The following is a 13452-nucleotide window of genomic DNA, read 5'->3' as shown; positions in this document are numbered from 1 at the left end:
TATGTTTAATGTATCTTTTCCCAAAGGGTTCCATTGATTTTAGCCATGACAGCTGTGGCTAGCATGAAAATGTCCACATCAGTCCACCACTGCATGGATTGCCACACGGTCTGGTACTGATTAAGATGGTTCACATTGTAAAAAAAAATATGCCTGCTAAACATCAAAATGTTACTTTACCATTATCATTATTAGCATGTTGACATTAGCAAGTAGCTAGAGGCATCACTGTGCCTTGGTCTTGTTAGATTGTTGAGAGTGATGCCCACAGTATGAAAATCCACTGGCTGACATATTCCATCACTGTGAACACCAGCAACTGATTTCTGACAGTGAGATTACCAAAGTCACTTCAGCCAACTGTTAAGTAAATGTAATTGGGCTCCTGCCCACCTTTAGTTGCTTCAGAAGACACATTGTGTACATTAAAATTCAATTTAAAGTGAAAACTTTAATGTTTAAAACTTTTCTTTTAAAGGATAAGTTCACCTAAAAATGGAAATGCAGTTATGCTGATTGAAAGTCAGGTGAAGTTCAAGGAGCGTCATTGCAAAACAGTGTTGCAGCATTCTCCTAAACAACTGAAGTAGCAAAACAAAACTCTCATCCACTGTAAACCAAGTCTCTGGAAGCACTGAGATCCCAAATTGATTGTTTTTTAGGGTATAAAAAAGATCTTTTGAAATCAATTTGGGATCTTGGAGCATCTGGAGACTTGGATTACGCCCGATGGGCTGTAGGTAGCCATTTTTATTGTTTATGTTTTTTTCTTCAGTTGTTCCTCTGCAGGCTGTGGTCCTACTGAATTCAAACACACATCAATTCTAATAAAAGTATTTTTTGTTTTATTGGGCTCCTAATGCTTCTTTTTATGGGGGTAACAGACAGACAAGCTGGGAGAAAGGCCCTAGTTGTGGGTATCTTCCATAACAGTGGTCTTATCAGTAGTGCTCCTGTGTGTATGGTGTTGGTCATAAAACCTGGGGTCCGTTTCACAAAGCCGGTTTAGTGAAAACTCTGAGTCTGTTAACCCTGAAATGAGGGAAACTCAGAGTTTCCTATCTCAGAGTAGATCAACTCAGGGTTCAAGGTTAGACTCAGAATTTGTTGAACCTGCTTTGTGAAACGGACCCCTGGATATCTGGTCTGTGGGTGTGGGTGTGGGTGTGTTTGTGTATGTGTCGGTGTGACATCAACAGTGAGGGAGAGGACACTACAGACTGCTTGATGTTATCCAAACTGGCAACACATGACGTCTTCACATACAGCTGTTCTTTTGTCTCAACATGTGCTCCACACAAGGTAGTTACAAATCATACTATGAGGTTTTCCCAGTATCTCCACTAAGATTGCTTTGTACTCTTCTCCCACTTCAGTTAAAGGAGCACTATGTAGTTTTGGACAAGAAATTCAAACTCAGAATTAATATTTACATATTAATGAAACTCAGAAATATTATTTTTTTTCTATAACTGAATAAATAAGCTGTTCTCAGAACACTGTTTGAAGCTAGAAAGGTGGCAGGGTCCCCACATGAAAACAAAGTAAAACAGTATGGGAGAGTTTGTTTTTTTAGTTTGTTCAGGCATAAAAAAGTCAATGAAGATCTTTCTCTTCGGTTTAAAATTTCTTCCCCTAAACTACAGAGTGCACCTTTAAGACCCCTTCTTCAAAGACAACCAGAAACCTTTAAACAGTTGGAAACCATGTAAACACTGTACCCAGTATATAATCCAAACTAGGATTAGACTCATAACTGGGATACTGATGAGCATGTAAACATAGTGTTGGTGGTGACACATCAATGAGCAGACGCTGACTGAAGTAAAATTATGTTAAAAGTTCATTTTAAATATTTCATTATAAATATAAAGTTTTTGACTATGAACAGATCAGAGACCTTTGCACTGTTGAATATACCCCCACAGCCCTGTCAGCAGGGTTCAACTCTTTACAGAACTTTCCCTCCATAGACTGGTGTCTGCGTCCCATTTGTAACCAAAACTCAAGAGTGATCTGTTATTAATTTATGTGGCATACAGTTGCAAGTTGTTGCATATGAATGTAAATGATCTAACATAACCAAACCACAACTGTTGGACAATGTTATATCGGCCCAAAAGTCATAGTATGTCATACTACATGTAATGTTTGTCAGCAAGCCTTATTTTAAAAGTCTATCTGCACATTGTATGATGTACATGGTATTGCTAACTTGACAGTAGAGCACTTCGCGGTAAGTAGAGCTTCAGGTTTAAAGCTTAGGGCCACAGACCGCACTGCTGTATTTGACAAGTTGGGAATGAGAAGTGGCAGCAGCAGAAGCTAGATCTTTCAGCGACTTAATAATGATAATAGTAATAATAACATTGATAACATTATTATTAATAATAATAATAATAATAATTTATGAGCTGTAAGTTAATGGAGGCATACAGGTCATTTATTTTTATAATTTTTTTTATTATACAACACAGGGTTGCATAACTACAGTATATGCATGCTACGCAAACAGAATGTTTATGCATAAATAAACAAATGGCATTATACAGTATACACCCAGGAAATAACGTCATGCATTAGATAAGTAATATGTGTTTCTCAATAAAGCCATAAATAATCACTTTGTCTGGTGTAATTCAGTTTATTGAGAACATTTTTATCTTAAGTTAGGTTCAACATTCATAAGCAGTAATCAATGTCACATAAAATGTTCATTATTTGTCAGCGACTGCTCCTGTGGGCACCCATAAGTGGAGGCTGTTGTAGGAACTGATCGTGTTATAATATAATATATGTCCTCATAGGAGAACTTATAACTGTTGACAAATTCTGTAGATTAATACACAGAATGTACTTAAATCTGTACACAACTACATTACAGTGTAAACACCAAGTGTAAATCCTTCATTAAATGTTTGTATACTGCTTATAAATGCTTAATTTGGGGACTTAAAGTAAAACGTATTCATTCAGTGCATTTTGCTGTCATTAAATTTGAGAATGTTGAATTAATGAATGCTACGGTGTCTGACTATAGAATAAGCCTTTATGTTGCAGTTATACGTGGTAAATCATAAATAATAGTGTTATTAAATAGAGTTTTTTAATAGGACTTCCAGTCTGCTGTTATAAACGTGCTTAATAAATGAATACATGAACACCTCATTAGAGGAGCTTTCCAAACAAACATGATTTGTACATAACAAGTCAGGTGCTGGAGGAGGAAGAACATAAGCCTGGTAGATTTTTTACAACCTGTCAACACAAAAGATGATCTCATTAAAGCTTTGGACTGACTTAATTATTTCTACCATCATTTTTACATTTTCATAAAAGCAGAGCTTCATAAGATTTCCATCTGTTCCACGCATTCCAGGATGTGTGTATCTACAGTATCTACCACAGTGTGTGATGATCGAGTGTGCTGATTAAGTACTCAAGTATCAGAAACATGATAGCCGCTTGATAAGATAAATTGGAAAGTCCGTGTACACAGTGCCTTACACAACAGCACCAAATGATGTTTATTTGGCAGTCGAAGGAAGTCATGTGATGATAAGATTTCTCATGTAGATATAGCTTCCTGGAAATGATACCTTGCTTATCTGTTTAGTCTACCATGAAGAGATTGTATTGTTAGATCAAGCAGGAAAACACAACCATATGCAAAAAGGTCGAACAAAAATCTCCACTGAAAAAACCTTACATGAATATAATATATATGTAAGTATTTTCAAGTTAAGATGTCAACAAGGTGGTTGTGATGCCTTGTTACACAGAACAGGCATGTAGAACATTATATAAATCTTTTTAAACACTGGGCCTCTTGTGCGTGTGTGACAGCAGCACAGACAGTTGGTGAGTCAAATGCCAACACAGGCTTTGTGGTTGGATTTACTGTTGCTGTATTAGTGTCTGTATGACATGCCTGGATGTGCAGTCAGGCCCAGGGGTCAGCTGAAAGATGACCCTGGTTAGTGCAATGCCGTAAATATGCTGTAAAGCATGAGGAGGTCAAGCAGGTTCAGGCCCTGGGCCAAGTTTGGGTTCCTGTTCTCAGAGGCCAACATGTCCCATCGTGATAGCACAACAGGACATCCATCAGTGGAGGGGCAGCTGTAGCAGAGATGATTCAATGTAAAGGGTCTGGAAAGCTGATTGAGCCAGAGATCTGACATAGGTCATGAAGAAATGGATGGATTCATGATTTTTATTTTCTAATTTTCCATCTGCATGCTCTCACAGCATGACCATATACACAATGTCATGAAAAATGGTAAAACAATCATATGAAGTGTGTGAGGGGGATCGTAAGAACCTTCATCACATGTGCACACTGTACAACACTGATTTGTAATATATATGTTATTTATATACATGTATATATATATATATAATGTAATTATGATCATGATGCAAATATATGTATAATTAAATCTTTATTTTCAAAGAAAATCTGAGAGATAGAAGGGTTACAACTGAGTTTGACAGAAGACAAATCAGGAACAAAAACAAGAGATATATTATAATATAACAAAAGTTCATAAATTGGAAAGATTTGACTCAACAATTGTTTACAAAATGTTAATATCAATAATAATCGATATAATATTATGGCATCTATGTAAAATGTCAGACTGTCAGATGTGTTGCAGTTCACATCAAAGGTTATCAGTGAATTCTTTTAATTTAAAACGTTTCACTTCGGTTAACCTACAGCTAATTGGGAGAACGTGTTTCACACAAAAAAGACATCAAATTGTACATCCTCAAAATTCATACTGTATATGAAAATGATATAGTTAACAATCGTCTGTTCCAACTATTTGTATTAGCTTGTGCAGCAACTGAGGTGACACCTGCAACAAACTGCTCTGCTTTTATTTTCAGATCTTCATTGACTGATTTTTATTTCAGCCTAAACAAGCTAAATAAATAAACTCCAGTTTTCATGACTGAATAAACAAACAACCCCATTTGTACTGTTTTACTTTGTTTATATGTGGCGGACCCTGCCACCTTTCTAGCTTCAAACAGTGTTTTGGGACCTTATTTTAGAACAGCTTGTTCATTCACTTATGGAAAAAATAAATATTTTTGAGTTTTTATTATTATCTCATTAATATTGTACTGAAACAAGGGTGCCCAAACCTTTTCCCTTGGAAAAGTAATGGTCGGCCACAGGCAAAAAGCAAAACAGTGATTGTTTACAACAACCAGTCTTGACTGATTACATAGTGCCCCTTTACCTTAAAGGAGCAATATGTAAGAATTGACCACCTGTCAAATTCATAGTCCAAGCGTGCATCAATAGGGGGGAAGCATATTGCCAGTGTAACCACTAACAGCTCTGCCATTAGCAAGCTAGCAGATGTATCAGCTGAGTCTGCTCTTAGTGGCAGCTCAGACCACAGGAGAAGTGTTGGTGTTGTTTATTATTGGACTATTACATCTTAATGAACAAACTGGTTAGGGGCTAGCTGGTTGGCATGCTAACTTCAATAGATGTCTCAACACAAAACATATCTGACAAAACATCAACAGTTATTTTTGCATTTTCTGTTGATCATTTCCTCCACCAGTCAACTTTTCAGTCGACCTTTTGTTTATGTTGCTGTCAAATGGCCTTTTATAATTGACCCAAGATTTAAAATAATGCGCCACCCATATACATGATGTAAACACCATATGTGACATCACTGCAAATCATATGCCTGATACAAGGCACCTATGATTTATTGTCTATACTGCACATTTTACATGCTGTCGAGGCATATACAAGATGTGGATTATACTAAAGTGCAGTTTGTTACTAAGTATTAGGCAGCTCCCCCACCTCGCCATGCCCAGGATTATTCCCAGAGCCATTGACTTTTTCTTTTTCTGCTGCCTTCTTAAGCCAGTCCCTCTCCATATACATTCTCACTTCCCCTACTGTACACCTCTTTCCTGCATCCAGAGCCAGGAGCTTACCAAACATCTCCATGGCTTCTGGAGTGAACCTTTTCCACAAAGGAGGAACATCCTCCTCAGTGTAAGGCCTCTCCTCTATTGTGCACCAGTCTGCAAACTCCTGGTAGAAGTCGTCCGAGTTCATGCAGCACTCCCAAGGGAAGTAGCCCGTAAGGATGCAGAAGATAACCACCCCGAAGGCCCAGGTGTCCAGGCTCGGCTCCACACTAAGTGGAGGAGCGGTCACTTCTTTCTGGCCATCCAGCAGGGCCACGGTACAAAGCTCCGGGGACATGTAGGGCAGCGTTCCTGTGATGAAGCGTATCAGAGTGCCTCTCTTCTGGGCCAGGCCAAAGTCTGCCAGCTTGACCTGGCTGCAGTGACTGTCCAGCAGCAGGATATTTTCAGGCTTGACATCACGGTGGACCAGGCCATGGCTGTGGATAAACTCCAAAGCACTGGCAATCTGGAGGACACAACGTTTTACTGCAGATTCTGGGATACCCACCTAGAAGAATCGGACAGAGGAGGGATAGGGCCTTTAGTGTTACTAGTGTTAGTGTTAGTGTGTCATAATACACAGACAAACTGAATCCAGATCTCTACCCTCCATTCTTCTAGACTGGGTTCTCAGGGACTTTGCACATACAGTTTGTAATGTGCTTTGACTCTCACACAATTCATGGTAAAATATTTCTACATGGTGCAAGAAACATCTCAGTTACTTTGCAATTCTTTTGCTGGTTATTAAAAGAAACTGACAGTCATATCTGTGTTGCAAAGAACTGTAGGTGATTCAATCAACAGAGTCTTCAATCCAAGTCCACAAGCCACTATTCAGACTACATGAACTGTGGATTTGGACATCCGTAGATGCTTGCGGACTTCCCGGGAGCATCAGTTATGTCTGTAGTCTGAGTTTACAAGGGATCTGTGGGATCTGGACATTTGGATTCGGCCAACATGTTTTCCCACTGTACTATACGTGCCTTTGTTTTGTAGCCACACTGGTCACATGACTCTCTGGATGTCAATGTTGAGGTGTCAGTCATTTGTCGATTAGCAATAGGCTGAATTCATGGATGAATCTTGCTGACTTTGGTGATCTCATGACTTTTCCTCCACCATCATTTATAATTATATTTCATATTTTCAATTGACATGTCTCAACAACTGTTGGATGGATTGCCATGAATGTTGGCACAGATATTCCTGATCCCCAGAGGATGAATCTTAATGACTTTGGTAGTCTCCTGACCTGAATTGGTTAAAATTTGCTCCACCTTGAAGATACTTTATGAAACTTGTTTCTGATAACACTTTTTTTACCTAAGCAAAAATTTGTCTTTAGCAATGTTTTTTATAGTGTGGTATAATTAACTGTAAGTACACTATGATCTAAGTTCTTCTACCACTGCCAACACTCACATTCTCAGTTCAGAAAAGGTGAAAATAAGGAATAACGGATGCCTCATGCTTGAGTTAGCCTAGTGCTTCCAAATCACTAAGTTTGCCTCTGCCTTTAGCACTACCATGAGGTTCACATGTGTTGTTTTGGGTGAAATGTCTCAGCATTTGGATAAATTGCTACTGAATTTGGTACAGACATCATGTTTCCCCAATCATTAGATCATTAACACAATCATTAGATCAAAATTACTACTACAAGTTTACTTTGATTTATGACCAAATGCCTGACAAACAAATGACATTCCCCTCAGCCTTTACAGGACTTTGTGTTATGTGCTAATCAGCACACATCAGCATGCTAACACGCTACACTAAAATGATAAACATGGTAAACCTTACACCTCGGCATGCTTGTTTAAGCATTGTGAGCATGTTAGCATGCTATAATTAGCATTCATCTGAAAGCACCACTGTACCTAAGTACAACCTCACGGACCTGGCAATACTCTTAGGGTCCTGACACACCAGGCCGACAGTTGGGGCCCGTCAGTGAGGGAAATCAATCTGATTGGCTGTTCAACTAAGCGACTCGGTGTACAAGAAAAGAAACGGAAACAGACGGAGAGAGCCCCCTGAGCCTGTCGTTATAATATCCATGATTTCACCCAATCGTCAGGGCAATCTGTGCCAACTTTTTATCAGACATATTCTTGATTGATATATGAGCAAGAGTGGGGTGAAGACTCCTTTATTGTAATGGCAGTTTGATTATCCACAGTCCTGAGTCTTCAGGTTTCTCTTTTTAAATAACCAATACAAACTACTGCTACCAGGTGGAGTGGAAAGTTATTTAATCTCACAGGCTCTGCAGGCGCAGAACGTATGAGCTAGTTGGACATTGCTGTAGTCTTTGCGGTGTGTTCAAGTGCAGCTTGATGTGAGGCAACGCAGCAGTTAGCCTTCATTGCTGCAATGATGTCAGTTTGGTGTATCTAGACCCTGTCTTTTAGTTTTTTTTTGGCGGAATTTGACTCACCTTTGGCTGGATGACAGCAAACAGGTCCCTCCCAATGACAAGCTCCTGGGCAAAGCAGTAGTGCTCATTAGATTGGAAGGCAATGCCAAAGAGGCCCACGATGCAGGGGTGGTGGGACAGGTGTAAGGAGATGCAGTACTCCCGCAAAAAGCCCTGCAGCTTAGTCGAGGCTTTGGGCATCACTTTCAATGCCATGGGAGTCCCTGCGGGCCATCAATACTTTATATTTAGTTACTATTATCACTTTTCATGCACATTTTCTTTGACTTTCAAGAAATAGAGAATTTCAAACATTTATGACCACTGGAGTGATACGGTATCGGGTATGCTGTAATAATTATTTAATTTATATCTTAGCATAGCTTTTCTGCAACCTTAAACTTGCCCCATGTCACACACCCACCCAGCCTGTAGGCCTGGAGCCAGCCAGCTACATGCCAGCTCATGCTCGGCATTCAGCTCTCTCCTTTGTCCACACCGACCCAGTCATCGCTCCACTTTGGCTCAGCTCTCTTCCTCTCAGGATTGCCAAGGTTCAAGGTTCTCATCCACTCGGAAGAGCGCACCCACCTATCATATCTTAAGTCAAGTGTTTTTCTTTTTGTGCTGACAGTTAAAAAAATTAACACAGATCTTAAAGGGTAACTCCGCTAATTTTAAACATTAAAGTGTGTTTACAGGTCTTGGGGAGTACTGCTGCCTGTGTGAATAAAGTAGTATAAAGTCTTTTGTGGCTTCAGAAGAAGCTGCATGTTATCCAATAAATTGCCTCATGTTATGTCATTCAGTGGCTACAGTGAGTTGCATTTACAAGCATAATTAAATTACTGTCATTGGTGTTAGAAAAGCAAGAAATCACTACATGTTATTTGGTACTGAAAGAGATTAGAAATTAAAGGTCCATCTTACCCCTGAAGCGATGTGTGACCAGCAGCACTTTGCCGTATTTCCCTCGGCCGATCTCTTTGATGATGTTGAAGTGTTCCTGGATCTCCAGCTGACCGAGGCTCTGTGCCGTCAGCTCCATCAGCTCGTCGATCAGGCTGCCGTCAGCGAGGCCCAGCTCAATCATCTTTACCCATACAGGAACAGGACAAAAACAATTCCTTTTCACTAATCTTAGAGGCATGATCAGTACGTACACTACATACAGTATAGAACAGCATGACATTAAAAACATACAAACATACAACATTCAATGGTGCAAATGGGCAGGTGGCAGCAAACAGGTTGTATAAATATGCCAGAGAGCAGATCTTATAAATAGCAAGTGCTCCCTGATGCAGTCGTTCTGTGTCCAGTGCCTGTATGTCACAGAGAATAAGACTTCTTCCATACTGTATGTCACAGCTGGCCTTTAGGGCGAAGGCCAGATGGGAGCAACTCCAACTCTGTGGGTGCAGTGAGATATCTGCAGTTATATGTTTATGACGTGTAACTATTCTACTTTAAAAATTCAATTGATTTCCATTAAATGTTCACTAAGTCAATGCTGGATCATGAAGTCCAGGGACAGCTTTGAGAAATCACCTTCCCCTACACATTTCCGGCAGAGGAGGAAGGTACCGTGTCCGTCCATTTCTATAACTGTCCAAAACTGACAATCTGCCATTCACACCCACTTCACACCATGATTGGTTGGTGAGGAGATCAGAAAGTAAGCATAGCAGCATTTACTTCTCTTTATAGCTCTCTTTTTCATGTTTGACACAACTATTTCTGTCACTTTTCATGTGAACAGCATCATGAATGATTTCCAGGGGAGACTGTCTGAGAATGTTATGTTATATGTTGTCCCTATATTTTAAGAATTTGCATCTCTTCCTTCTCTATGCAGTTTGGAACAGCTAGAAACACTTTTTTGCTGATTTTTCATCAAAGTCAAAAACATACAAACTAGTTCTGTTCAGGCATTACCTGACTCTAAGAACAGCCGCACTATTATCCGTATTTTAAAAGTAAAAGAAATGCTACAAAATGCCAGCCAAGGGCTGTATTTTCAGGTACAATCAAGAGAAAAACATGTGCAAAGCGAAACTTTTGCATTTGAGTAAGATCATTTTTAACATTGTTTTGCAATCAACTCAAAATCTGTCTTATACCTTGCTTTTTTCGGCCAACGTATTAAACATAGTATAATTATGTCTGCCAATGAGGTTATGTTTTAATCTGTTTCTGTTTGTTTGTTGGTTGGTTGATTTGTCAGGATTACACAACAATTACTGGACAAATTTTCATGTTTTCATTTTGGATGGAGGATGAGCCCAATCTCATTTGGTGCAGACTGGATAAAGGGATCCAGGAATTTTTTCTCACTTTCTCTTACATTGTGAGATTTTTCGACATTTTCGTTAATTTCTTAGGGAATGATGATTGGATCTTAATGAGGTATTGACTTTAATATTATATTAGGCTTTATTGATTGAAAGGGACTGTTGGACCTTGGTGAAAGTATGTGCTCTACTGAGCGCCATTCTGGTTGTAATTTGTACAAATGCCTTTTTGATAGTAAGTACTGATTGGGCCCTGGCCTGGTTGTCCTGATACTGTATGTTATTTCTTATATAAACTGACATGTAAAGTGCATGTAAAATATAAAAGAAAGTGTATTTAAGTTTTTATTTATGTCAGAAAATGTCATGTCTTACATACACTTTCAGTTTATGTTATGTTATATGAAAGACGTCCACATTGGCTGCATTACCTCTTAAAGTAGCGCTAATTCCTTTGTAGCTGTCCAACAGAGAGAGTCTCTCCTCAGGATGTTGAACTCAGTCCTCTGTCCTCTGTATATACAGCCTTGTCTGACAATTTATTGTTCTATTTAATTTGCCAATGTCACATTTTGACGTAATATTTCCATCTTACTTTTAACATTTTTTGCATTTCGTTAGTAGAGCCTCAATGACTATGCCACACTGTATTTCACTACACATATTGCTATTTAAGATAACAAATAAAACCTTGAATCCAGGAATAATAATAGCAACAATGTATGTAAGATGTACAAAGACAAAAAGATAATTGAACTTGATGATTAAATACTGTTACTTCAGTTGGGTCAGTGGTGGTTTGCTATTAAAAGTGGTAGCAGTAACAGCATCACATAGTAGCAGTATTGGGTATCACCCTATCACATGATTAGATATAGATCACTTACTTCAAGTCTTACCTTTGTTCACTTGGTTTCCAATACAGTCACTGGGGTCAGAAAACAGGCAAACCATACACACAAAAACAACTCACACACACTCAGGCTGGCATGCTCACAGCTGACAAAACACAGCTAATCAATACGCTGTAGAAGTGCAGGTTGAATGTGCTGTCCGTCCTGCTCCTTCTCTCAGCGTGCAGACTGGACCTGAGAGCTCACTGGCCAGCATGCAGCTCAGCTCTCAACTGCTGCGATGGGGACAGAGCCCACTTTGACAGCTGATTACAAACTGCCTGTGCAAAGGGCACACACACACACACACACACACACACACATATACACACACATTGGCTAGCCAACATACAGTATAATCAGCTCCACACATGTACTGTATATGTACTGCGTATGCAAAGGAGAAGCACTCGAAAATGTCCTAGGCGAAGGTCAACTGTCACTCATTCACAGATTTCTTTATATGCCAACTTCGTAGTACTTGACAGATTCATGGGTCTGTCACTACTACTTCGCATATATACACACACATTGTAAAGAGACAATAGAGCCAGAAGTGCCTCTGTGCCCCACAACCTCTTGTCAGTGACCTCACCGCTTTATATTAAAGGAAAAGTTCACCCAAAAATTATAGCTTCGGTCATTATCTTTTCACCCTTGTGCTGATGGAAAGTTGGCTGAAGTTTTGACATCAGACAAGCTGTGTGGAGCCATTTTATGTCTTTTTTCAGTCATTATTTTACATTTAAAACAAGTCTACTTCAGTTGTTTAGGAGAATGCTTCAACGCTGTTTTGCTGTGGAGCTCAGGAAAAGTTTTGTGGATTACAAAACCGATAATGATTATTAAGGTGGACTTTACCTTTTTTGCTGCTGCTGCAGCATGGGGTTCTTGAGGTGGTTCCAGTAGGGTCCAAAGGAAAAAGAGGTAAAGTTTTCTTTCATTAAAATTCAATCCGTAAGTAACACTATGACCATTTTGGGAATGGGTTTGATGCACTTTCTGTAATAAAACATCTAAAAGGCTTTAATGGCTCATGCTGATTAAAAGGGCACTACTGTATGTAGCTTTTGAAAAACAAATTCAAACTAAGACTTTTAATATTTACAACATTAATGAGGTAATAATACAAAGTCAGAACTATTCATCTTTTCTATAACTGAATAAACAAGCTGTTCTCAGAGGAAAATAAGGTCCCAGAACACTGTTTGAAGCTAGAAAAGTGGCAGGGTCCGCTACATATAAACAAAGTAAAACTATACATTGTGTTGTCCTTTAAGGTCCGTTTGTTTATTCAGTTTATTCAGTCATGAAAACAAAGAGAGTTTGATTATTTAGTTTGTTTAAGCTGAAAAAATTAGTCAGTGAAGATCTTTCTCTACTGATTAAAAGGTCTTCCCCACACCTACATAGTGCAGCTTTAAACAAATAAAATGTTCAGACACAAACTATTCGTAATGTAGGGAAAAACCGTACTTGTCACTAAGATTTAACAAATATATCATAAATAAATAATTATTATTCAAGTACGTGGTACAATTTATAGGTCCAAGTGTTTCCATTTCATGCGACTTTACACTGCTCCTGCACTACAGGTGAAATACTGCACTTCAACTTCTTTTATTTGACAGCTACAGGTACCAATTTAAAAAAAAAAGAGTTCACATACAAAACATATGATGTTATAAATTGTTGCATAATACAAGAGTATATTACATATGTAAAATAAGCTTTGTCTAGACCAACTACAACAGTAAAATGCTTATTTCAGATAGTTTAAGTATGTGTAGCTGATGATACTTAAAGCAACATTATGTAGCTTTTTACCTTTAATATATCAGCTTCAAAATCTTTTTGATGGTACAGTGTCATGTAACAGGGTGAA

At 38.7% G+C, this 13452-nt stretch overlaps 1 protein-coding gene across 2 annotated transcripts; it reads right to left on the bottom strand.

Moving 5' to 3' along the window:
* Nucleotides 1-4524: 4524 nt before the first annotated feature.
* On the bottom strand, nucleotides 4525-11783 carry LOC311264942 (serine/threonine-protein kinase SBK1). 2 transcript variants are annotated; one of them, XM_084366165.1, is made up of 4 exons: nucleotides 11562-11783; nucleotides 9311-9473; nucleotides 8402-8604; nucleotides 4525-6463 (listed from the first exon to the last, which is right to left on the bottom strand). In XM_084366165.1, the coding sequence occupies exons 2-4, from the start codon at nucleotides 9471-9473 to the stop codon at nucleotides 5816-5818; spliced, it is 1014 nt and encodes a 337-aa protein (XP_084222291.1). In that variant the 5' UTR covers nucleotides 11562-11783; the 3' UTR covers nucleotides 4525-5815. The 2 variants fall into 2 exon arrangements, with proteins under 2 accessions (XP_084222291.1, XP_084222292.1); XM_084366166.1 differs by having other exon boundaries at nucleotides 11574-11783.
* Nucleotides 11784-13452: the final 1669 nt, after the last annotated feature.

The sequence above is a fragment of the Pagrus pagrus genome, assembly GCF_965226575.1.
Source record: "Pagrus pagrus genome assembly, chromosome: 11".
NCBI classification, from domain to species: domain Eukaryota; kingdom Metazoa; phylum Chordata; class Actinopteri; order Spariformes; family Sparidae; genus Pagrus; species Pagrus pagrus.
The sequence above is the reverse complement of the archived record's forward strand: the minus strand, read 5'-3'. Positions and strand labels throughout refer to the sequence as shown.

Excerpts from the sequence above, each read along its gene's own strand:
- LOC311264942 (XM_084366165.1), bottom strand. The coding sequence starts at position 9,473 with ATGATTGAGCTGGGCCTCGCTGACGGCAGCCTGATCGACGAGCTGATG. Across the intron at positions 8,605-9,310 it reads GGTCACACATCGCTTCAGGG|GGACTCCCATGGCATTGAAA; the intron begins GTAAGATGGACC and ends GATGGCCCGCAG. Across the intron at positions 6,464-8,401 it reads TTGCTGTCATCCAGCCAAAG|GTGGGTATCCCAGAATCTGC; the intron begins GTGAGTCAAATT and ends CGATTCTTCTAG.